Source organism: Hyaena hyaena, unplaced genomic scaffold (genome assembly GCF_003009895.1).
Source record: "Hyaena hyaena isolate Hyena2069 unplaced genomic scaffold, ASM300989v1 scaffold_660, whole genome shotgun sequence".
Lineage (NCBI taxonomy): Eukaryota > Metazoa > Chordata > Mammalia > Carnivora > Hyaenidae > Hyaena > Hyaena hyaena.
Genome location: NW_024081292.1, coordinates 444,750 through 472,110, shown reverse-complemented (window position 1 = coordinate 472,110; position 27,361 = coordinate 444,750). Strand labels below are relative to the sequence as shown.

At 36.0% G+C, this 27,361-nt stretch overlaps 1 protein-coding gene across 1 annotated transcript in view; it reads right to left on the bottom strand.

Annotated features, from left to right (window-relative positions):
* PREX2 (phosphatidylinositol-3,4,5-trisphosphate dependent Rac exchange factor 2) overlaps positions 1–27,361 on the bottom strand; it is a 299,267-nt gene that overhangs the window by 51,510 nt on the left and 220,396 nt on the right. Inside the window, exon 35 of the mRNA XM_039216921.1 lies at positions 21,913–22,027. Coding sequence (XP_039072852.1) covers positions 21,913–22,027 — 115 coding nt within the window. The remainder of the gene's footprint in view (positions 1–21,912; positions 22,028–27,361) is intronic.

The following is a 27,361-nucleotide window of genomic DNA, read 5'->3' as shown; positions in this document are numbered from 1 at the left end:
TTGATTTTTGTGCATGGTGTGAGAAAATGATCTAGTTTCATTCTTCTGCATGTTGCTGTCCAGTTATCCCAACACCATCTGTTAAAAAGGCTGTCTTTTTTCCATTGGATATTCTTTCCTGCTTTGTCAAAGATTAGTTGGCTGTATACTTTTGGGTCCACTTCTGAGTTCTCAATTCTGTTCCATTGGTCTATGTGTCTGTGTTTGTGCCAATACCATACTGTCTTGATGATGACAGCTTTGTAGTAGAGGCTAAAGTCTGGGATGGTGATATCTCCTGTATTTTTAAACTAATTCTATTTAATTGGTAAGAATTATGTCTCAAGAAAGTTTGGCACTTTCATATTAAAGGATAATTTTTAGGTTTAAAGTCATAAGTCCATTTAGGTTTAAAGCCATAAAAGGCTCAACTGACATTCAGTTGACGATTCAGCTTCTCCTCCTCCATATTTTTCTCTATATTCCTTATTTGACTCCTGTTGGCCTTCAAAATTACCTTTCTAAAGCACAGAGACGAACATTTCATTATCCCACCCCACTTAAAGTCATTCAGATTTCCCCAGTACCCACACTCTACAGTTTGGGCCTTCAAGGCTTCTCCTAACAATCCACCGACAGACCTCTGTTCCCATCTCTTATTGCCCTCTTTGTCCTGCTGTGTTCATGCTGGGTTCCCCCAACACACTACCACCACAGGAAATTCTTCTCTCACATTATTCCCTAGGCCTAGAATTCCCTCTCACCTTGTCTGCTTGAAAATTTTGCTGATCCCTCAAAATCCTGCTCATCTGTGACTTCTTCTTGAGAACTTCCCAACTAAAACAAATATGTCTCACTATGCAATACCAGTCATTCTGCCATCTTTGTTAAATTGCATACTCTCAGGAGACAAAGAAACATTTAAAAAAAATTGGAATCCCTTTATCTGTTAAAGATATGTGGGCTTTTTCCATAATTTGGCTATTGTTGATATGCTGCTATAAACATTGGGGGGGGGTGTGCCCTTTCAAATAAGTATTTTTGTATCCTTTGGGTAAATACCTAGTAGAGCAACTGCTGGATCACAGGGTAGTTCTATTTTTAACTTTGTGAGGAACCTCCATACTATTTTCCAGAATGACTGCACCAGTTTGCATTCCCACCGATAGTGTAAAACGGTTCTGCATTCTCAACATCTTCACCAACACCTGTTGTTTCCTGTGTTGCTGATTTTAGCCATTCTGACTGGTGTGAGGTGATATCTCATTGTAGTTTTGACTTGTATTTCCCTGATGATAAGTGATGTTGAGCATCTTTTTAAAAATAGTTTTATTTCTTTGAGAGAGTGTGTGTGAGTGCACACACATAAGCAGAGGAGGGGCTGAGGGAGAGGGAGAGAGAGAATCCCACACAAGCTCCACACTATCAGTGTGAAGCCTGGCCCTAGGTTCAATCCCAGGAATGGTCAGACCATGACCTGAGCTAAAATCAAGAGTAGGACACTTGACTGACTAAACTACCAAACTTTTGAAGTGTCTGTTGGCCATTTGTATGTCTATTCATGTCTTCTGTCCATTTTTTAACTGGATTATTTGCTTCTTGGGTGTTGAGTTTTATAATGTGGAATTTAAGAAACAAAACAAAACAAACAAGCACGGCGGGAAATAGAGGAAAACCAAGAAATAGCTTCTTAACTACAGAGAACAAACAGATGGTTACCTGAGGGAAGGTGTGTGTGGGGATGGGTTAAATAGGTGATGGGGATTAATCAGGTCATTTGTGATGAGCACTGAGTATTGTATGTAAGTATTAAATCACTAAATTCTACACCTGAAACTAATATTACACTGTATGTTAACTAACTTGAGAAAAAAGATTTAATCCCATAACCTAAGACAGTGCCTGACACAAAGCCTGTATCTCATACCTGAACTTTATTTCATTCGAGTTCTAAAGGAGTTGGAGTTACCATACTATTAAGTAACCAAATATACATACATACATTAATATATACATAATGTATATACATATATACGTATATATACATATATATATACATAATGTATATACATATATATGTATATATGTATACATACGTATATATGTATATATATGTATATATGTATATACATACATATATATGACTTAATAGAGGAAAAGAAATATATTAAATATCTTAATTTTAAGAATATACATAATGTATATACATATATACATATATATACATATATACATATATATATGTATATACATACATATATATGACTTAAGAGGAAAATAAATATATGAAATATCTTAATTTTAAGAATAGATAAAATAATTACCATGTGCATTTTAAGAAGGATTCTTGGCAGAAAAGATTCTTTTTAAGCTTATAAATACTAGGCTACATCTCAGTTAACACTTTAAGTACAAGACTTAAAGAAAAGTATTTAACACTCATCAGAACTTAGAGGAAGGGTGTTTAACAATCCCTCTTCAGAAGGTGAGGGACAGCTACGATCAAGAGAAAGGCATTCATAGGATCCCTTGCAAGACTCACAGTAGTGTTTTTTCACCTGTAAATGACTCTAGCAAAAAAAGGATACAGCAAAATTCTCATTCAGTTATAAATTAGATTAAAATAAATATGATTTAAGTATGATTACATTGAGATTTTAAATGCCTAACTCTTAGTTTCTGTACTTTTACAAAGAAACTATTTAAAAAGCTGCACTTCCCTTTATTTTGTAAAAATCAAGGCCCTTAGTATACTACTTAACATAGCCATTCAGTCAGTGCTGGCTAACATCATGATAATTATTATTCATTCTTCAAAAATTTTAAATAAAAATTATATACATTTAAGGCATATACTATGATGATCTGATATACATTTACTTAGTGAAATGATTACTACACTCAAGTTAATTAACATATCTCCTGAGTTACCATTTTTGTGTGTGCAATGAATGCCCCTAAAATTTATTCTCTTAGCATATTTTCATTGTTCAAGACAGTATTATTAAGTACAGACACATGCCCATACATCTGTCGACTTATTCATCCTAAATAATAGCAAATTTGTACCTTCTGACCAATATCTTACATTTGCCCTGTCCTCCCCACTCCCCCATCACTGTCCCTGGTAACTGATCTACTCTGTTTCAATTAGTAAAATTCCTTCCTCTTCCCCTTCACCTCCTTCCAGATTTCGCATATAAGCAACATATAGTGCAATTCTCTTTGACCTGTTTCACTTAGCATAATGTCCTCCAGTTCATTCCATTCTGTTCTGGCCTGCAAGGTCTCTGCTAAGAAATCCACTGATCACCTTATGGGGGTTCTCTTGTATGTGAGGAATATTATTACTCTTGCTGTTTTAAAACTCTTTTTGTCTTTGATTTTACACAATTTTATCATAATGTGTCTTGGAGAAGATCTTTTTGGGTTGAAAATTTGGGGGGACCTATATACTTCATAACTTTGGATGTCCAAATGTCTCCCTAAACTTGGGAAGTTCTCAGCAATCATGTCTTTAGATAAACTTCCTGTCCTTTTCTCTATCTCTTTTCCTTCTGGAACCACAAGTAACAGAAGGTTGTTTCTTCTAATGCTATCTCATAATTCATGTAGGCTCTCTTCACTTTTTTTTATTCTTTTTTCTTTCTGTTCCTCTAACTGGAGTGCAGATTTTTTTCCGCTTGGTTGAATCTGTTGTTGGAGCTCTTCATTAAATTCCACAGTTTAGTCATTGTATTCTTCAACTCTAGGATTTTTTTAATGGTTTCTCTTTCTTTTTTGAACATCTTATTTTGTTCATGCATTGTTTTCCTAATTTCATTTAGTTGTCTGTGTTTCCTTGTACTGTGGTTTGCTGAATTTCCTTAAGAGAACTATCAGGAATACTTTGTCCAACATCTTATAGATTTCTATTATCTAGGATCAGTTGTTAGAATGTTATTAGTTTACTTTGGTGGTGCCATGCTTCCTTGACTATTCATGATTCTTATGGTTTTGTGTTGGTGCCTATGCATTTGAAGACGTAGGCAACTCTTCCAGTCTTCATGGACTGGCTCCACCAGGAAAACTTTTTACCAGCTAGCCATCCAGAGATTCTGGGGCTGAGAGGAGGTATCTGGTGGAGTCTGTAAATGAAGAGGTCTAATGCCTTGGTTAGTAGGTGGACAGGCTTTGTTCTTGGGTCCACAGGGACTGGTTTGGTGCCTGGTTCCACAGGAGCCCACCTGGAGTCTGGGGTCATAGGGGATGGCCTGCCAGTGATGTAGCTAGGCCCACTTCTGGGGTCTATGGTGAAGTTGGGCGCTCATTGCACTCTTCTTTCTCCATGGGGAATGTGTTTCTCTTCGTACTGGGCTAGCCAGGGTTGGGGTAGGGGTAATGTAAAACTGTCTTTCCTACCCTCTTCATTGCATATTTTCTTATTTCCATGCTCCACTCAGGTGCTATAGTCCCTCACAGACAATCTTTTGCTCCTGTGAAGAAGATATTTATGTTTGTGGATAGTTGTTCAAATTAATGTTTCTGTAAGTGAAGGAACACTGGAAACTGCTATACTATCATCTTGCTGGCATCACTTCACACTAGTATTTATTCTTTAAGACCCATCTTGAATATCATCTCCTCTCTCAAACTCCCTCAGTATCTTCAGAATAAGAGGCTCTTCTATTTCCCTAGCACCTGGTACATTCCTTAACATCAGTATCCACTGTTCTTTAGGGAAAGGGTTTGTTTAAATGTTTCTTTCCTCCCAATCGATAAGCACCTTGAAGACAAAGATAAGGTACAGGTTATGTTTATTATTCCTTTACCTTAAACAGTACCACCCTACAACTGTGAGTGTCCAATAAATCTTAGCAGAATAAATAAGCTCTTAAGTTTCTTAAATTTCATAAATTTATAGACAACTGACAGCTCTAAACCATTCCAAGGAGAATGTGCTTTCTTTCAAAAACAAAAACAAAAAACAGTCTGTGTCAAAAAGAATTGGAAATCATCCATCACAAATGGTGGCTATTGGTTAAGAAAAAAATTGCCAAGCATAATGAATGTCCTCCATCACAAAAAATACATACACTCTCAATATTTTGCTTTTGAACTTTACTTGTAATTGGAAAGACGTAACTGTATGAAAAAGATGAATGAGGTCACTGCCCTATCTTAAACTTTCAAAGTGGTTAATTAAAATCAGCTGAAGCAGTGTGGAACTGTCATTGTCTTCTAAGACATTAAAGCAGACAACTACTCAGAAATGAGTCTCATCTTAAATAACTGTAGACATCTGCTTCAGAGGGAAGGGCAGGGAAAATTTAACAGAACTAGGAGTATGGATATAGAGAAATTAGAAAGATGTCATTAGCAGAATATGGTAAATGAAAATGCATTAACTAATTAAAGCTCTGTTGGGACTGTCTTTTGGTAATTTCATTCTTCAGAGGAGCAAACTGATCAAAGGTAAGTTTTAAAGAACTATTTTGAGCAGAATATAACCTCCATAAAGGGAGGGACTACATCATATTTCACATATGCCCTCCACCAAGAACACTGCCAGACTCAAAGCAGTTGCTCAGTAAAAGTTTGTTAAAAGAAGCAGTAAGTAAATAATTTAAGGGTAAATGAGAATCCATGTTGATTAACAAGGAGTAATCTCATGTACTACTGAGTCCTTCCCACAAAGGATAAGTTTGATCAAGTGTCTTTCTTGACTGGATGAACTAATGAGAAGAAATATATATATATATTCTTACATATAGAACTCTTGTTCACCCTCACCTTTTCCAGTTCTCTATTCAGTAACTCTTCTGATGTGGTTCTGGTACTTTGTTGTTTTTCACACACTCACTTAAGCTTGCTTTTTCTACTTCTCCCATGGGCTCCCCTTCCTTACCTACTCCTCCAGCATCTGTTTTCTCTTCCATATCACAATTCTCACTCTGAACACTCTCCTGAGTCATCTTTTTCTCCTCTAAGAGAACTCAAATCAGCACACCTCTACACTCCCAATTTGTTTATTTGTTCATTTTTTCAATAAACAAATAGTAAGTTGGTACTGTGGATAACAGGTAAAATTAAGACAATTATTGACCTGCAAAGAACCTATGTTTGAGACAGGGTAAAAAACAGGTCATTACAGTCCAGTGATATTAGTCAGCATTAGGATAAGTAGGCATTAGGCAAAGGGAATGAAGGGTTTTAAGGCATAAAAAGAATCTTAAGGTGGAAAAAAAAAGAGTAGTCTACTGAAAGCATAGAACTTAAGTCTGTAAAAAGCTACTTAATCTTCTGAAGGTGGGGAGGCATGAGAAATGGCAGTTGGGAGATTACTGAGCAGATCTAAACAGTAGCTGGATGAATGAATAAATGAAAGAAAAATAAAAAGATAGAAAAGAAAAAAAAGAAAAGAGGGTAAAGAAGGAAAGGAGGAGATAGAGAAGAAGACAGACAAAGGAGAGAGAAGGGAGAGAGAGAGCCTTGTCCCTTATTTGTCATGGATCTGCTATGCCGTGTTAGATAGAAAAGAAGAGGTAAATGATATTACACTTAAAGATTTATTGTTGATAAACTACTGTAAATCTCCCTAAACTTCCTGAAATCCTTGTGGCATTAAGGGACTTGAGAGTAAAAAAAAAATTCTAATCCAACACTAGGGTTTTTTGGACATAAGAATGTGTTGTCAATACGTTCATTCAATTACTTCAACAAATATTCTTTGAACATCTATTTGGGTATAAATCAATGTTCCATGCTTTAGGGATACAGTCATGAACAAGTTCCCTCAGGGAACTTGCTGTATTCTGGTATGGATTACATGTGACCTTGACTTTCTTTCCGTGTTAAGGGTCTGAAGGACCCTTTCTGTGTGGGAAAACAAACTCCTAAAGCCAGCTCTTCTTAAATCTGCTTCTCTACTATAGTGTGGACCAGTCCCCAATCTTATTTTCAATGACACTTCTTCACCCAGACACAAGGCAAGCTTGTTCTTCCTTCAGAATCTGCCCTCAGCTCACTTTCCAATTCTCAACCTTGCTTAGGGAGGTTTTGAAAGACAAAAGCTACATCCTACACTAATGATTATTTTCAATCTCAGCCTATGTACTCTAGCTCAGTTCCACTTAAAATGTGGTTTGTGGACTTAAGAATTTCTCAGCAAAAATTTAGAAACTGTATAACAATTTACATTGTCTCAACACCCAAAGCATTTAAGAGCATTTGTGTTATTGAATAGGTTACAGACCAGTCCAGTAAGTTACATGTGCTATGAATAACAAAACAGCCATGCATAGTAGGGCCACACAGCAATAAGTGACATTTGGAGGATAGTTTGTCAACTATGAACCAAAAGTATATAAAAATTGAAAACAAACATAAGAATTTGTTTTTATTTAAAACTCATCATCTCTATCATCATTTTAATGGTTAATTATTAATCAGAATTATGGTTTAACATTAACTAAATCAGAAAAATTAAATTGGCAATATTTATCCACAATTTACAGATGACACTATAATTTCATTGAATTTTTGTTAAGAAATTGCTCTTAAACCTTGTCTTCTCTTCCCATCAACATTATCTCTGTGATACTGGTTTTCTTCTACTATGTAAGTATTAAAACAAGCAGAGAAAGAGTTTAGGTGTACATCTTCCCCTGCAAACTACACTGGCATTCTAACCTAGATTAGTTACTAAGCAAGAAACAAGCTCATTTCTCATATTAAAATCTTTAAATATCAGTATATGCAGTATTGTTCAAAGTACACATAAAGGCATTGAATATGGGGAATCACAATTTCATTCATAATTTTATTTTTGACTGAACAATAACAAGAATGGCTTTACCAGCAATCCTTTTATTACTTGCCAAAAGAATCTGGTAGCATTCAAGACGTAGTAAGGCAGAGCTGAATGCCATACTTTCCATTTAGTTTTTAATTACACAGTGTATAAAAAGTTCCAGGTTCTAGTACTATCACTGAGGGTATTTAGAAGTGTTCTGCCATCTTGTCCACACCAGAACAGGGCAGCCATCTTTTCTGCCTTTGGGCTCAATCCAGAACTGGAAGCACAGCAGAGGCTATACATCCTTCTGGATAGTTTTCCACCTTGCCTCTTATCCTCTTAGTTTTCTGGGTGAAATTGAATGCAGTTACCTGGCTTATTCTCAGGAGTATTTCTGTGCATAAATAAGGCTCTTCTAGCTCCATTTTGCATAGCTATTTTAGGCAAGTTCCCTCTTTATCTCATGGGAGACAGATCCCTTCCTCTTGCACTGGGCAGTGAGGTCAGCTGCCTGAACACAAGAAGACTTTGGAGACACCAATGGGTTTCCTACCAAGAAAATCCATCTTCAGATATGATGATTTGTTACTCTTTACATTAAGCAAGTAATGAAGATTGTACAAACCTCCTCTCAGGTAATACAACAGTTGACGAAGCATCACTATCGCCAGTGGACAAATAAGGAAATCAAGGCTCAGAATTATAAGAGTTTGCTGTAAGTCAAACAACTAGTAAAGGGAAGGGTAGGGATTGGAATCCAGATTTGACTGACTCTCCATCCTCTGGTATATTAATGAAGAAGACAATTCCAGATCAGTAACCCTCTGTTTTCATTCATATTAGTGCAGAAATTCCATATTTACCTAAACTAACCAAATTCTTTTTCCCATGGCCAAAGTGTCACTTAGTCTATTAAGAATATTTCTGTTTTTGGGGTGCCTGGGTGGCTCAATCGGTTAAGTGTCCATTTCTTGATTTCGGCTTAGGTCATGATCTCACGGTTCATGAGATTAAGCTCTGAGTTGGACTCTGCACTGACAGCACAGAGCCTGTTTGGAATTCTTTCTCTCTGTCCCTCTCTGCCCCTCAAGCACACATTCTCTCTCCATCTCAAACTACATAAATAAATGTGAAAAAAGAATACTTTTGGGGCACCTGGGTGACTCACTTGGTTAAGCATTTGACTTTGGTTCAGGTAATGAACTCATGGTTCATGAGTTCAAGTCCTGTATCGAGCTCTGTGCTGACAGCTCAGGTTTTGTGTCTCCCTCTCTCTCTGTTCCTCCCCTGCTCCCATTCTGTCTGTCTGTCTGTCTCTCTCTCTCTCTCTCTCTCAAAAATAAATAAAGATTAAAATAATTAAAGAAATATATTTCTGTTTTTTTTCTCATTTGGCTTAAAGGAAATGCAATTAATGTCATTAGATCTAAAACTGTTCCTTAAAGACTAGCAAGGGATTTGTTCATCTATTATCATCCATTGTGATTTCTGAATGTGTCTAATTTTATATCAGATTTCTGAGTTCACTGATATCTCATATAGGTGAACTTCAAAGTTTATACAAACTGAAGCACATCTATGAAGCTGGTAAGTTATTAATGTATACACAATTGTATGAAATGTACTAAGAATGGAATCAAATTATAGGCTTTTAATTTTACATAACTAAAATCTTAACATCTGAATAGACAAATAAAAATATCCTAAGTTAGGTATTATCCTATTAAAATTTTTTTTATTTAATTACAATGTATCATTATTATAATTACATAATTTTAATTATGTATTCTTATGTATAATATTACATAATATATGTTTCAATAGTTTAATTTGGAATTTGATGCAAAAAACATGTCTGATAATGCATTTTGATGGCTTTTATAATTTTTTTTTAATGTTTTTATTTATTTCTAGGAGAGAGAGAGAGACAGCGTGAGCAGGGGAGGGTCAGAGAGAGAGGGAGTCACAGACTGAAACAGGCTCCAGGCTCTGAGCTGGCAGTCAGCACAGAGCCCGACGCGGGGCTCGAACCCACGAACCGCGAGATCATGACCTAAGCGAAAGTCGGACGCTTAACCGACTAAGCCACCCAGGCGCCCCGCATTTTGATGGCTTTTAAAATGTATGCATGCAGGTGAATTCTTCTTCCCTGACAGTGTGTGTAATATTCGACAAGGTACATTCATCATGAGGGCAAAACTACATTAGTGAGTTTGATTCACTAGAGATACTTTCTTTCATTTTCAAGTAACAATAAGATTCAACTATTTTAGTCCCTTTTGCCTTTTTCTTCTCTTCTGGTCTTTGTTATATCTTCTTTTCTAGTTCTACAGCTACAGAAATATCCCTTTACAGTGAAAACAAACCAGAGTGCTTTCTTGTCACTTCAAAATTCGCCTTTTTTATTCAAAGATTTCACGTTTGTGTAGTGCTTAACTCTTTCAGTGTAACTCACTTTCATTAAATTCACATTAAATCATCTCCCCAAGCCACACACATTACTACTGGGATCATTTGCTACCTCAGAGAAGCAATAAAGCACTGTAACAAAAGCATACTCTTTGGAGCTGGAGATACCTAGTTTGAGCCTTTGCCCCCCATTGCCAGTTGCCTGGCTTTGAGCAATTCACTTAACCTCTCTGTATGTATGGTACTATCACCTGGGAAATCCCCCGCATTAGTTTGGTTTCAACTATTTACTTCTATGTGAGTGCCTCCAGTCTAGTGGATACAGCTTCTTGAATGTCAATCCTCCATCTGAAATCCAATTCAGTTTAATATGTTCCCACCTCCAATCCTGAAAGATCTTCTCCTTTTGTTTCCTTACTATACCAGCTAATGATTCAGGTTTCCAATTCAGTGTGTCTCCATCGCCCACGATATGCATTCAGTGAGGAAGACCTTTTCCTTACTTCCACCATATTTCTGAAATCTATGCCTTCCTCTCCATCTCCATTTTTACCTCCTTAGGGTTAATATCACTTGCCAGAACTATTTTATTAGCTTCCTAACCCAGCTCTCTGACTAGTCTTGTTCTCATTCTTAAATTATCCTCAAAGCTTCCCTCCCCTCCTTCACCTGGCCCAGTAGCTCTTGTGTGTCAGAACTACCCCATCCTGAACTCCTCAGTCTTTCCTGTGTGCTCCTGTTCTGTGTTTCTGGGCATCCTTTTCCTTCCCCCATGGTTTTCTTAAGGTATTTCAAAATAGCCTATTTACCACATTTACTCTTCCTCTCCTTTCAGACTCTGAAGAGTATACTGTCTGGTTTATCTCTGTATTCTCAATGCTATACACATTCCTGCACTTGCATACAAGTGTATGATAAATACTACTGAACCATAAAGAATATTCTCAAAACAGAATGGGAGTAGCTAGGAAGACCTATTCAACACTGACATTACAGTCCATACCATTTACCACATGTTCTGTTGAAGTCATCATGATGTCATCAGGAAACCACCACCATTTATATTATGTGTCCTGGTTTGGCTGCCGCAAATTTGCACACACACAAACATTAGTTAGTCATCTACTAATAGGTACCTTATCGGCAATGATAAAAGAAAAAGACAAGGTGAAAAAGAGAAACAGATACACATGAAAAGAATATAATGCATGATGCGATAAATGTTAACTACCTCAGGGGAGGTGGGAAGACTTCTTGCAGGGGTGAATTTTGAGGTGTGCCAGGAAAGATGGATAGGAAACGTCCAAAGCAATTTAGCAAATTACAGTCATTCTGGCTGAAATTAGCAAAAACTAAGCAAAAATAGATTCGGTTTTCTTCCTGAATGACCGACAGAATGTCACAAACTTGAACCTATAGAAGATAGAACTTTGCCCCCGGTTGAAATTGGGTGGTCCATGTAACTAGAAAGCTAACTTAATTTCTTCTAAGTCATGATTGTCTTCTGAATCAAAAGCTCTGGGCCACACTAAATTTCCTGACTGCCATAGGGACAAAGCTTTGAATAGGTAACTTATACTCGTTCAGTCACCTTCTTATGGTACATCCACCAAACAAAAGAAGTGTGAAATGTCAGCAAAAAGGAACTGAACAAAAGCAATTGGAAACAATTCACTGAAGGAGTTTGACTAGGATGCCTTGAATATAAATTTTTAAGACCGTCCTTGTGATGAGCTAGAAACGTCAGCAGAGTTAAAAATAAAAATCAATCTTGCTTCCATAAGCACTGACAAATTTTTCCTCACAGAGTATATTTCCCTAACTGATTCTTCAGGGTATGCTTGTTTTCTTTGCTACACCCAACTTTCATTTATTCCAAAGGAAATCCTGAGCAAAAAGAACTTTGATCATCCCTTTACTTTGATGAAAACAATAGCTTTTTTGTTTGTTTGTTTTAATTTTGAGATAGAGGGAACGCTCTTCAAAGATTTTAGAGGATCATGGGGTAAGGAAAGGGGAAAATAGTTTCAAACAGAGAGGGAGGCAACCATAAGAGACTCTTGAATGAGGAGAACAAACAGAGGGCTAATGGGGGGGGGGAGGGTGGGAAAAAGGAGGTAATGGGTGATGGGCATTGAGGAGGGTACTTGTTGGGATAACTGGGTGTTGTATGTACTAGATGAATCATGGGAATCTACCCCCAAAACCTGTATGTTAGCTAACTTGACAAAAATTTTAAAAATTAAATAATAATAATAAATATTTTTAAAAGATGATTTTAAAGATGATCTGCTTCTACTTGTCATTCAAAATATCTATTCATCCTTGATAAATAAATATTATCACAATGAAGGACTTATAAAAATGTGAAAACACAGCTAATTCTGATCTCATTTGCTGCCTTTATCTAAAAATTGCATTAAAAATTCCTTTAACATAACATTAAAAATATTAGATGTAATTACAACTTCTTAAGAACAAATGAACTCATCTGAATGCAAACAAGAATAAGTATAGTCCAGATAAATTAAAAACTAGATGCATAAATGTATATTTAGACATATCACATTCTCAAAAGGCAATGATGGCAAAGTTTAATAGAATTACAGTATTTTTCAAATAAAGAAGAGATGTGTTATTCTCAAAAGTGTCATAATAATTTCAACTTTATCTGATCTTGTCCCATGTAAAATTTATGAGTCTTGGCTATGCTGATGATTTTCTTGAGAGGTCTCCAACAGAGTCAGCATCTGTACCCTTCAAATGGCCATACATATTTTGGATATAAAAAGAAGTAGACTAGAGACTGGAATAAATGCAAAAAATGCTAATTGTACAAAAATAGAAGACTACTATATTGCAATTAACCTGATTTCCAATTCAATTCAACCATTTTTATGGTACATACTATGTACCAAGCACAGTGGAGAACTTTTTTGCCCTCACATGTATTGAGCAAGGCAGGTAAATAACCCTCAATTCAAAATAAAACAAATGAAATGAAAGAGGTTAAGTTTTAAAAAAGAAAGTGATTAATTTCAGCTGAGACTATAACTGAAGGGTTCCTGCAGGAAGATAAATTTTAGATGGATCTTAAATAATTATACTCTTTCAACACATGGAAATGGATCTGAAGCATGCCCTGAACGACAGCTGGCTTAAAAGAAATTGAGAAAGAACTGTTAGTGAAGGAGGTACAGAAGGGATTCTTTTCACACAACTGTCTCACACCCCTCTTCCTCTTGAATTCCAGCCTCCATATACTATACAATTTCTTCCTCCCTCTTCAGGATTTTTAGACATGCTAGTCCCTCTGCTAGGAAATACCCCTTCTGCACACTTTTATCTCTCATTCCTGCCCCATAAACACTGCAAGCCCAACTCCTCCTTCAGATTTCTGCATAAACATAACTTGCTCAAATCATTAATTGCCAAAACCTTCAATCATCTTCCCATCCAATTAAGACTGACTCCCTTCTTACACACTTGCATAGCACCTTACACATTGCCTACTAAGTTTTTCACATATTGCTATATATTATCAGTGAAACTTTTGTTAAATGTTTCTTATAACCCACAGGCAAAATTTTCCTGGAAGGCTGGAATCTTGTCTACTATGATTCCCCCAATGTGAAGGGCTGTTCCTGGTATTTGGCGGGCATACTGGATTTGTCGATTAATATCCAGCAGTTCCTTAAGATTTACACTGTGTGAGAATTTGGCATTTAAATATAACTTATATTCTATAAATGTTAAATCCTGTATACAATTCATATATAAAAAAGGAGTCTTAAAAATGTTTAAGCCTTATAAATGAATTCAAATTTTTTGTAGACTAGGATGTTTTTTCCTGCTATTGAATAATCACTTCTAATATGAAGCAAAATTTATAACTTGGAAACTCTGTATTCCTAGTCTGAAAATAGAAAGAAATTGAATATACACAGCTAGTTTACAGCTTGTCTTAGAGAGAAAGAACTATAGACGCATCCAAAATATTAAAAAATGAAATTTGGCTGAAGGACAGAATGAAAAACAAATATGAAACCGCTACAGAGGAGATAAACACACATCTGGAATATTTCCAGTTAATAAAAAAAAAATCACATCACTTAATAACTCTAAAAGCTGCAGCTTTATAAAGAAAAACAATTATAGGACAAAGGCATTATTTAAATTCTACTTAATGTTTTCTCTTTCTTGCTCTCCCTCCTCTCTCTTAGTGTCTCTCTCAGATTTTATTAAATCCATATTCCTGTTGGTTTAAGGTAGCTTCCACAGGTTCTATGAACAGAACAACAAAAATATTCCATTTCAGGCTTGGATATACTGTTTGCTATCTAAACAAGGACTAGGAAATAGTGCTTTATGGGTTGAAGGCTCCGAGGGAAGAAAGAAACAGGAATGGGGGTATGTCCTTACGAGCACAGATGGGGTGTAAAGGCTCAGGTCCCGATGTTCTCTATTTTCTTAGGCTGTTTGATAACTGTACTTAAAGACATGAAAGGGCAGTGAGTCCCTGCCACCCTTCATGTCTATCTTATGCCAGGAGAACATATGCACTGACATTTTTGTTCCTCAGAGGTAGAGAGAAATGACACATTTCGTGGAGGTGCTATCATGGGAATACCCAAACAGATACATACTTCTGGGAAGGCATTTCTCAATTGAAAAAATTGTTCAAAATATATGGCTCTGAGATTGGTATTCGTATAGCATTTTTTCTTAACAAAAATAAGATTTCCATCTTCCTTCTGCTTGTTATATAAACTACACTTTGGCTTTTAAAAAACTTTCTTTCTTTAAAGAAAATTCTTTATCCACAGCAGTATACCTTAAGAGAATATATACTTTGAAAATTTTTCTTGCCTTATTTCTGTAAAGAGATGAATTTACATTTAGATAGCCAAGGTTATAAGCCCTAAAAAAGTCAGTCTAAAGCTATTACTTCACAAAAATAATACATGATCTCAATAACTAATATACAACTTGCTTCCTTTTATTTTTCTGTTATATTTTACTGTTGACTTTATACTGAAAATAATTTAAAAAATAATCGTTGAGACCCCTCAAACTGAAAGGTGTACTTAAATAAATGGAATATTGTTCACATTCACATTATATTTTGTCTCACTAGTCACCATGCAGTGTGGTATTTTTTGCCAATAAGCAGGATACATTAAAATGAAAGGGTTTGGTAATGATTAATTACAATTAGGTACGGCAGGAAAAAATGATGCTAATGGGGAAGATGGCTCATGGCCAGAGGAATAAAAATGAAAGCCTGAGGTAGAAGAGAGAGAATAAAATAGCATGAGGATGTTGAAGGTAGAAAATAAGAATACCCTTCCTCCTAAATTTCTTGATTAGCATTTCTGAGTTAAACACTTTACATGCTATTATTTATTTCTTTGTTTTCTTCGGCAAATTTTTATTTAAATTCCAGTTAGTTGACATGCAATGTAATATTAGTTTCTGGTATACAATTTACTGATTCAGCACTTCCATACAACACCCAATGCTCATCAGAAGTGCCTTCCTTAGTATCCATCACCTGTTTAACCCATACTCCCTCCCACCAACCCTCCAGTAATCCTTACTTTGTTCTCTATAGTTAAGAGTCTTGGTTTGCCTCTCTTCCCCTTACCCCCATGTTCATTTGCTTTGTTTCTTAAATTCTACATTTAAGTGAAATCATATGGTATTTGTCTTTCTCTGACTGACTTATTTAGTTTAGCATAATATTCTCTAGTTCCATTCACATCATTGCAAATGACGAGATTTCATCCTTTCTGATGGCTGAGTAATATTCCATTGTAAATAGATATACCACCACTTTATTCATTCATCAGTCGGTGGACATTTGGGCTCTTTCCAAAATCTGGCTATTGTTGGTAATACTTCTATAAACATAGGGGTGCATGTACTCTTTCAGATCGGTATTTTTGTAGCCTTTGTGTAAATACCTAATAGTGCAATTAGTGAATCTCAGAGCAGTTCCATTTTAAACTTTTTAAGGAACCTCCATACTGTTTTCCAAAGTGGTTGCATCAGTTTGGCTTCCCAACAAAAGTGTAAGACAGTCTCCCTTTCTACACATCCTTGTCAATACCTGTTGTTTCTGTGTTGTTAATTTTAGCCATTATGATTGGTGAGAGGTGGTATCTCATTGTGGTTTTGATTTGTATTGCCTGATGATGAGTGATGTTGAGCATCTTTTGATATCTGTTGACCATCTGTATGATTTCTTTGGAAAAATGTCTATTCATGTCTTATGCTCATTTCTTAAGTGGATTATTTGGGCTTTTTTTGGATGTGGTTTTAATAAGTTTTTTAGGTATTTTGTATACTAACCCTTATCAGATATGTCAATTGCAAATACCTTTTCACATTCCACAGGTTACCTCAATGGACAAACTTTTTTTTAGTGGCTTGAGAAAATCACAGAAGTTATCAGGAGACCTTTACATTGTATTATTTCCTAATAATCAGAATGAAATCAGTCAAGAACTTTGTCTGACTTGGCATTGGAGGGTATATTTTAGACACAGCTGTTAAACATTTCTGCTGGCTCAACCTTGGTCATAGGGGTTTACAGCTAAATCGGAGTGTTTTTAGGCAAACAGTGTCAGGGTTATCACACGAGTGGCAAAGACTCTCCAAGTGCACTGCCTGATCTGTATTCCCATAGACTGGAGCAAGAGTGGCCACAGCAGCCTGCTGGTAATGAATTACTGCCTCAAGGAAACTTCAACCATTTTGGATATCACTTGCAATAGAAACAAGAGATACAAATGGACAACAGTAACTAAAACTTTCCAAAGGCTTCTGGATTGTACTTACAATAAAATCTACACCCCCTACAATGGCCTACAGCCCTATATAATCAGACCTCTACAAATATCTCTCAACATACATCACCCTTCTATTTTTAATGTTTATTTATTTTTGAGAGAGAGAGAGAGGGGGGTGGGGGCAGAGACAGAGGGAGACAGAGGATCCAAAGCAGGCTCCATGCTGCTAGTGAAGAGTCTGATGTGGGGCTCAATCTGATGAACTGTGAGATCATGACCTGAGCTAAAGTTGGACACTTAACCAACTGAGCCCCCCAGGAACCCCCATGCATCATCCTTCTTAATGGCTAGAATCCTCCTGGCTTTCTTTGTCTTCCTCAAACATGATAAGCTAATTCTCATGACTTATGTACATCAGTTCACTGTTTTCAGAAAGACCTCCCTTCCCCCCCTCCCCCCCAATTTTGGCAAGGCTGTCTCCTTTTGATTCAGTCTTCTGTTCAAATACCACCTAACAATTAAGTCATTTCTAACTACCTCCTCTACATGACCAATCTCCTAGTAGGGCAACTTGTTTTAATTTTTCTTCATCGAACTTTTCACCATCTCCAATGATTTGTTTATGGATTTATTTGTTCATTTTCTGTTTTTCTCAATTTCATAAGAATGGAAACTTCATGGACACTGAATGAATGACTAACTGATGGTACAAATTCAGAGCAATTGGAGGCACTTGATAGTATCCGACCCCCAAACTTAGTAACAGAGAATTTGTTTTCGGCATATTATGTTCACTCAAGTCACTAACCTGGCCTAACATAGTACAAATAGTATAGACTCTAAATTAGAGAAAAAAGTCTGTGATTTAAATTTTGATTTTACTACTTATTATCTGGGTAAACTTGTATAAGTTTCCCTTAAAATGGAAATGATAATGTGGAACTTACTGGTTTATTAAATAATCCACATAACTCACCTAGAATTGTGACTGACTCAATATGTTCTTAAAAATTGATAGGTATTATGGCTATCATTATCTTTTAAGTAGCAAATTATTTGCACCTATTCTTTGTTGTTCTGGAGAATCTCTATAACTAGAATGGAATCCATTATTCTCTCTTGTCCAACATCCTTACTTTGTTCCTTTTGTGACAGTCCATTGGTGTAGACTTCTGTGGTGTTGAGCCCACTCAAAAATGGGCACATGACTTGGTTCTGGCTAATGAATGGCTCCTTAGGTCCTTTGCTGGAACTCTCCACAGAGGACTAATGGGGTGGACACCTCTTCTTTGAATGCAACACTGGTCTGCAGTGACCATCTTTACCCAAATGTTTAACAACAAGAAGCCCACACAGAGGAAAAAGGTACCAAGAGACAGGGAAAGGCGCTCCTGGAGACCATACCCCTGGATCTAGCTGTGCCTAATGCAGTCAGCGCCACACTCCTTGAATATAGCTGTTCCATATGCCAATGCATTATTTTGTTTATGCCAGTTTGAGTTTGGTTTGTGAAACTTGTAATCTAAAGAATGAACAACAGTTTATTTATTGATGTTTGTTAGTCTGTTGTTAAGACAGGTTTGTCTGTTGTTAAAAGGTTAAGGGGTTTTAAAAAAGACCTTTTCTGAGGTCTAATGAGCAAACAAACAAATTAACATCCAGAATGAAATGGTTTTCATTGAAAGTGCTAAAAAGGCTCTGGACTATAAGGAGGTAGAGACACCTGAAGGTTATTTTTCTACCATCGACAGTAACAGCCCCTTAAAAGAAATGGTCAACATTGGTCTGTAGACCCCAAAACCAAAAACAGATTGCCCTAAAGCAATTTCATAGTATTTGTAGTTACAAAGTAACAGGAAAAATTAAGGAAGAAACCAACACCCTTATTCAAGAAATAGGCAGGAGTAGAAGGCATCACTGGAAAAGAAAAATAATTGTCTTCCTGTGCAAAGGAAATCTAATACGCAACAAGTAGGATATATAGCAGCTAATTACTGACAAGAGCACTAATTAGTCCTGAGGGGTTTGTGCTTTTGAAAATGTTTTCTCTAGAAAAGATACATTAAAATGTTTTATATGAAGAGGATAGCATGCATTAATATACATCCTGTTTATCTTCATAAAGAATCTTAAACATCCATTATAATTCTGTTTAAAAAACAAAGATCCACAGAGTCGTGGATACTTGGTCACATCCCTACTTCTCTCTGCTTGTTATACCTAAATAATTGAATGCAACTTAACAAACATTTTGGAGAACTTTTTATGCAAAATACTTTGACAGACACCATGGGAAACACCAAGATAAATGTATCCCTCATCCTTTTTTTTTTTTTTTAAATGTTTATTTATTTTTGAAAGAGAGAGAGAGACAGAGTATGAGCAGGGGAGGAGCAGAGACAGAGGGAGACACAGAATCCCAAGCAGGCTCCTGGCTCTGAGCTGTCAGCACAGAGCCCGAAGCAGGCTGGAGCTCATGAACCGATGACATCATGACCTGAGGCAAAGCCAGATGCTTAACCAACTGAGCTGCCCAGGTGCCCCAATGTATCCCTCATCTTAAAGAGCTTATCATAAAATAAAGATGAGAGATCTGTACACATACAGTATCATCAAGGAGAAAAACTGAATTCTGTAGTAGCCATAAATAAAGTAAAATGAAAGATTGGCAGTATGATTGGACATTTATGTAGCCTAGGGATGTGCTTCTGAAATTTGAGTGTGCATGACAATCACCTGCAAGGCTTATTATAACACAGATTGCTGGTACCACCTAAGACTTTTTTTTAGCAAGTCTGCAGATGGGTACTGACACTGCTGGTCTGGGGGTTATCCTTTGAGAACTCTGGAATTCAGGGGTGCCTGGGTGGCTCAGTCAGTTGAGCATCTGGCTCTTGATTTCACCTCAGGTTATGATCTCATGGTTCATGGGTTCAAGTCCTACATCAAGTTCCATGCTTAAGGTATGGAGCCTGCTTGGGATTCCCTCTCTCTCTCTGCCTCTCCCATCGTCTCAAAATAAATTAATAAACTTAAAAAGTAGTATAAAATATTTCTTAAAAAAAGAACTCTGGGATCTAGGGAATTGGTTTTCAATTCTAGCTGCACATCAAAATCTCCAACGGGACTTCTAGACAGTCTAATACTGAGGTCTCATCCCATCCCAATAATAAAAGAAAAATATTTTATCAAGACCATACTGGAGCTGGACATTGAATCATATGAACAGTAGTTTTATAAACAGCTGGAGATGGAGGACACAGATACTGGGTGGACAGTGAAAAGTCACAGAAGAAGGAAACTACAGTGCATGATTGGAAATAAGGAAAGTACAGCATGGCTGGAGCACAGGCAGAGAAAAGAAATCTCAGTTCAAATCATGAAAGATCTTGATTGCCATACTAAGGTGGTTGTTACTCCTTTTGGGGACAATAAGAAATCATCAATCTTTTGAGCAAGAAAAGGGACATGGTAAGATATATGACTTAAAAATTATTATCTGGAAGCAATCTGAGATTAAAACAACATGAGGTCTTAGAGACAGGATTGCTCAGGATGTACAGCAATGGTCTAGACCTATTTTCTCAAACTGGACTTGGGGATGTGTTCTCACAGCCCACAGGTTATATACAAATGTCTTAATTTTCTATCTTTATTTCAAAGATAATATAAGAATGTATTTGATCAGTTACAAAGGCCAAACTTATATTTTGTGATAATGGTCCTCAAATGAAGATTTGCACAAGACTGGGCTTAACTTCCTCAGTCGGTGTTTCTTAGTGAACACTGTAACTTTTTACTGTTGTTTCCTGTGAAAGGAGTCAGTACATTATAAATCCTTGAGAAGTAGTGATCTAGATGAGATCATAAAATGCGGGCAGTCCAAGAGACATTTTAGTCAGATTCATCAGGATCTCCTACTATATTTTAGGAAGGAAGAGAAAATGAGAAGTCAAAAGATACTGGGGGTTTTGAGGCTAAGAGCTTCAGAAATGATAACATGATGGAAGAGAGTAAAGAAGCTAGGGAAAGGGACAGTTTATGTGAGGCAGGGGAAGAAAGAGAAAGTATCTGTGGTGAAAGAAAGCCTACTCATTGTTCATAAAGACGAGAACCAATACCTCCTCATGTCAGGAATTTAAGAATTAATTTATCTTCATAGTCTCCCCATATTGTGGACAAAATAAAAAAATGTTATAATAATTATAATATAATATATTACAAAATAAAATATAAAAATTATTTTTGAATCATTAGGGCTTAAGGTAGAACAAGAGTATTTTTCTTTTAAAAATAAAAGCTGTAATCTGCAAGTAATTTAAAAAGATGATCTGTTTGCAAAATAATTCATCAGATAAGAGGGAGATATATATGCTAATAATTTGTTGAAAATTAAAGTTTGAATTATAACACTTTACTGTGATTAATTTCCCCTGCCATTGATCATTTTGCCAGTAACACCATTTTTAGAGGAGGAAAACAGCAAAATAAAGACATTAATATATGGATTTGAAAGGAGATATTTTTCCAATACCTAGTATGTGCTGTGTCATAGCTTCTTTGTTAACCGCATTCTTCTCTCACTGTCAGGATGCCAGGTGTTTAATGGTACATAAAGGAACCTATTTTATTTGCCCTTAATTCACTGAAACCTCCTAAGGGACACCACTATAAAATATCAACGCTTTTTTCCCCCTCTCTGCTAATGATCTAATAAATATTTAATTTTTGATCTTCTTCAGCAAGTAAGAAAATAGCATGAAAATTTTCAAACACTTTTTTAATTTTATTTTTAAAAAGTGTACTTTTTAGAATATTTGAAATATTAAACCTTATTTAAAAAGATGTCATATCAGAAGGACTATAATCATAATAAGTATGTCAAAAACTGTATTCCTCTGCTACTGTCAAAATATGTACACTTACTTTAAAAAAAATTTAACAATTTCATACCTGAGCTTCTGGTTGTATTGTTTGACTTTTTCCAATGAGGCTGCATTTATTTGGGCTTGAAATTCTTCCACGGAAACATTGTCTCTATAATAATATCCTTCCAAGCTCTCCAGTGCTGTGTAAACAAAAATGTATCTTTTCATGCGATTTTATAACTCAATTTCTCCACATTAGTGTAAGGTTATTGATTATTAGTAAATGTATTTAAAACACTGAATATGACCACACTTTTACCAGTCCAAAACTGAATGAAAATCATTCTGCTCTCAAAATAAATATCAAACATTTGGTGATTATATCTAAGTCAACAAAAATAATTTGCAATTTAAATTGTCTTCTACTTTTAAAACATTTTATATACATTCTTTGTGAAGCTAAACTCAAACTTCACATTTTTATATGTATAAGCACAGTATATATATATATATATATATATATATACACATATGTGTATACATACATATACCTACATACATTGCATATATATGTATATGTATGAGAGGCAGAACTGTGTATTAATATACATAAGAGTAAAAACGTTGAAACCGCTGCTCTCCATGTCTATTCACATTCTCTTGTAGTTGCAGTTAAATTATGAAATATTAGCATAATAAATCAGAAGTATAGGTAATCTTAGAATACTAGCTTTACTACAATGCTTAATTTAGTTATGAATAAATAAACATAAACATATATATTTTTTCCATTAATTTTAACACCTTCTGATTAATATGGATTTCTTTCTTAACTACCATTTTTGGTTAAGTATTTCTTCTTTTGTAAAAAGTTTTATTTACTTATTTTTGAGAGAAAGAGAGAGGACAAGTGGGGGAGGGGCAGAATAAGAAGGAGGGAGACACAGAATCTGAAGCAGGCTTCAGGTTCCAAGCTGTCAGCACAAAGGCCACGTGGGCTCGAACTCACCAACCATGAGATCATGACCTGAGCTGAAGTCGAATGCTTAACCAACTGAGCCACCCAGACACCCCAGGTATTTCTTTTTCCTTCAAACTTTATGTGATGGTATTTTTAACCTTTTGCAGAAGAAATGAATCACGTTGAAGTGTCTAGAAAGACAAGATCTCCTATGGAGAGGTTGCCAGCAACAGGATTGGCAATGGATCCAATTTGGTAATATAAATTTTTCCCCTTGAAATTATTGCCACCAATAAGCCTCAGTTTTCAGCACACTGTTTCAAAATCGATTAAAAAAATTAACCTTTCAAAATTGCTAAATGCAATAGCTTCTAAGTTAAATAATACATTTCTTGAAATTGACAGAAATTTAATCACCATTTTAGGGACAAAAATAGGAAACTCATTGCTAACTTTTTTAATGGTTCATGTTTTTATTTAAATTCTAGTTAGCTAACATACAGTATAATATTAGTTTCAAGAGTAGAATTTATTGATTCATCACTTACATAAAATACCCAATGTCAATCCCAGCAAGTTCACTGCTAATTTTTGCTGTGCTGTTTTTTCAACTAGTCAGATTTCCACAGCACTGAAGAAACAACAGACCTTTGTACTGCTCAATTTGAAATTAAAAAATGGTATTATTGGCCTATAATTGAGAAAAACTTATGAAAAATAAGTAAGAATGCTGACTACACTTGCTTCAGTTACATGATATCAAATTTGTGAGCTTGTTTTAAAGGCTTGTGTGTTTATTCCTTATGACTTCTGCATTAATTAGAATATTTGCAACTGGTTCAGCAAGCTTCTGGTCCTGAATACATACAAGAAATCAAAGGAAGTCTTCTCGATAAAACAATCCTCACATAAATGCCATGTTCACTTCCATTAATGAGATGTTATTTGTGAGAGGCAAATATTCAGAGGATTCAGTCATCCTTCAATGTGAATTCCTCTTATTAGTTGTAAAGCTAATAACGAAAGTCTTTGCACTGGAGTAAAACCACCACTTCTACTCCTTAGTAGCTCTGTGACCTCAGGCATGTTAATTAAAATCCAGGACCCTCAGGTTCCTCATTTGTGAAATGGAAAATAAGACTATATACTAATTATGATCCTTGGGAAATAAATAAATGAAATAATAGTATTAAGAGACCCCATGACTATTCTTTTCATTTACTGAATGTGTTTTTTATATTAGGCAACATGCCCAATGCCCCACAGGCATTATCAAATTCAATTTCCAGGAGATATAGATTATGCATGAGTGTGCTTAGCCAAACAGGAAGTTTTGGGAACTAAGAGGAGGGTCCATGCAAGGACAGTTTGTGATTTAGTTTGTGAGTTAAGATCAGAAATACTGGAAGAAGAACAGTAGGAGGGAACAACAGGGACATTATCTGTCGGGGGTGGGGTGGGGGTGGATAAGAAAGCGCCTGGAGTCTAATTTTTACAAAAGTCTTTTTTTAGCAATTTTTTGTAAAGTTTATTTATTTTGAGAGAGAGAGTGAACGTGTGTGTGCAAGTGGGGAGAAGCAAGGAGAGAAGGAGGGGGGAGAGAGAGAGAGAGAGACAGAGAGAGAGAGACAGAGATAGAGAGACAGACAGAGAGACAGACAGAGAGAGAGAATCCTGAGTGGCTCCACACTGTCATCATAGAGCTCTATAAAGGGCTTGAACTTGCAAACTGTGAGATCATGACCTGAGCTAAAGTCAAGAGTCTGACACGTAACCAGCTGAGCCACCCAGGCGCCCCTATAAAAGTCAGGCAGAGAAGGACAAATACCATATGTTTGCACGTATAGGAGGATTAGGAGGAACTTGACGGAGGAACAAGGGGGAGAAGAAGGGCGGAAATGGTGGGGGAAAGGGAGAGAGGCAAACCATGAGAGACTCTTGAATGCTGACAAAAACTGAGGACTGATGGATGTGGGGGGGAGAGGGGATGGGCATGGAGGAGGGCACTTTGGGGATGAGCACTGAGTGTTATGTAGAAACTAATTTGACAATAAACTATTTGTAAAAAAAAAAAAAAAAAAAAGTCTTAACGGCTCAGTTTTGGCCAAAATGTCGAGTCATACTCTAAAATCTCATTGCCATCTAAAAACAAACTAGCATTTTTATGACATTCCTTGGCAATATTTCCAAATTAACGACAGTTAAAATTCACAATTACATAGAACTTATTTAAAATGGGAAAAATGTCCAACGATTTTGCCGAGTCTCAGCAAGGTCTTATGGCAGGTGTACTGGGTTGTGAGGAAATGAACAATGACAAAGGAGGGGTTCTATATTTAAAAGCTAAACTGTAAGGCAAGGAAGAGGAACGAAAACAACATTCCCAATTTTAGATGAATACCTTGGTTATTTATTATTATACATACAAGAAAATGGGATAATATTTTAACAAATTCTGTTTCTACACTCAGCAAAAGTATGTTAAATAGATAATAATGTCCAAACTTCCAAGTTTGGTCTCTTCTCAGAATGTTCTTGTCTAGTTTCCTTAATTCTCATCTAGATAACAATATATTTCTTAGAAGTACTATTGACATATTTGGTTGAATAAATACTTAATAGCATTTAATTAAAAGAAATATTGAAAATACGATCCGTTTCTTTGCTTGTTTTCCCTTCTTAATTTGAGGAAGCAAATCATCCCATCAAACTTAGGTAGTCAAGCAAAATGGAAATTAAATTATTCTAAGACTGAAAATGAACTGCATTTCCACTCACTCAAAATATCTTTCAAGGCTTTTCCAAGAAAGGAATTGATAAGGAAAAATACAGAATATATGAAGAACATTTTTAAGAACTGTTTCAACCAACTAACACTCTTTCCTGATAGCACAATGACACTTCAATGGCTAACTAAAATATGACATATGCATCTGTCACAGTGGTCAGAATTCTTCATACCGGTCACAGCTTTTGTGAGGAAAGCAAGTTTTATCAATCTTATTATAACCAGCATGTGGGAAAGGTTGTGCTGCTTTTTAAAGAGGGGCAAGCTCACGTGTTCACAGACCAGTTCTAACATTTACGAAATCTCAATTCTGGGAACTGTTCTTTCTTTTATAACACTGCTAGGTATTTACCCAAAGGTTACAAAAATACAGATTTGAAGGGGTGCATGAAGCCCAAATGACCATCAACAGATGAATGGATAAAGAAGATGTATATGTGTGTGTGTGTGTGTGTGTGTGTATAATACAGCTGTGTGTATAATGGAATATTACTCAGTCATCAAAAGGAAGGATACCTTGCTATCTGCAACAATGTGGATGGAGTGTATTATGCTAAGTGAAATAATCCAGTTTGACAAATACCATATGATTTCACTCCCACATGGAATTTAAGAAACAAAACAGATGAACATATGGGAAGTAGGGGGAAGACAGGGAAACAAACCATGAGAGACTTGTAAAGATAGAGAACAAACTGAGGGTATTGGAGAGAAGTGGGTGGGGGGATGTACTAGATGGGTGATGGGTACTAGAAGGGCATTTGTGGGGTGCCTGGGTGGCTCAGTCGGTTAAGCATCGACTTTGGCTCAGGTCATGATCTCACGGTTTGTGGGTTCAAGCCCCACATTGGGCTCTGTGCTGACAGCTAGCTCAGAGCCTGGGGACTGTTTCAGATTCTGTGTCTCCTTCTCTCTATGACCCTCCCCTGCTCATGCTGTCTCTCTCTCTCAGAAATAAATAAAACATTAAAAAAAAAGATTAAAAAAAAAAAAGGGCATTTGTGATGAGCACTGGGTGTTTGTTGTATGTAAGTGATGAACCACTGAATTCTACTCCTGAAACCAATACTGCACTTACTGTGTGTCAACTAACTAGAATTTAATTAAAAATTTGGGGTGGGAAAGCTACTTAATGTTTCAATTTCAAATGCTATATACAACTCAGAGAGAAAACTAAGAGATTCATCTTTTAAAGGACCCAAAGTAGAGTTTTGCAAACACTCTAAATAAAAAAAAAATATTTGAATGAAGGAAGGCACCTTAGAAAAATGACAATATTTATAACAAAGTGTTCCCTTTTGTTTAAAAGATATAATGCTGTATAATGGAATAATATTTTTTAATTAAAAAAATAGAAGAGAAAATGCTCAAGTTCCTGATTGATTTTAATTATTCTCTGAGAATAGAAGGACACCCTATAAAGAAGTAAAAGTTAGCATTTAGTTTGTGGTGCCAGCCTTTTTCATAAGGGCTGAAAAACAAATATACACCAGTGTGTTTGTGGAGAAAGGATTGGCATGGCAGGTCCTATTTACTGTCAGGAAAACCATGTAAGAGATCCAGGAAACAAGTACTTCTCACTACTTTATGAAGAAGAGATGCCATGTTCTAGGATACAGTATATCTAAAATCAGAGACCTTTATATGATGCCATGTTCCTAATAGGCAGAATACATGGGTCTAGGAACCAAGAGTGGAAGCAAAAAGGTCCCTGCTTAGCATCTATTGAGGGTTGAATTGTGTCCTCCAAAAAGATACGACAAAAGTCCTAACCCCTGGTGGCTG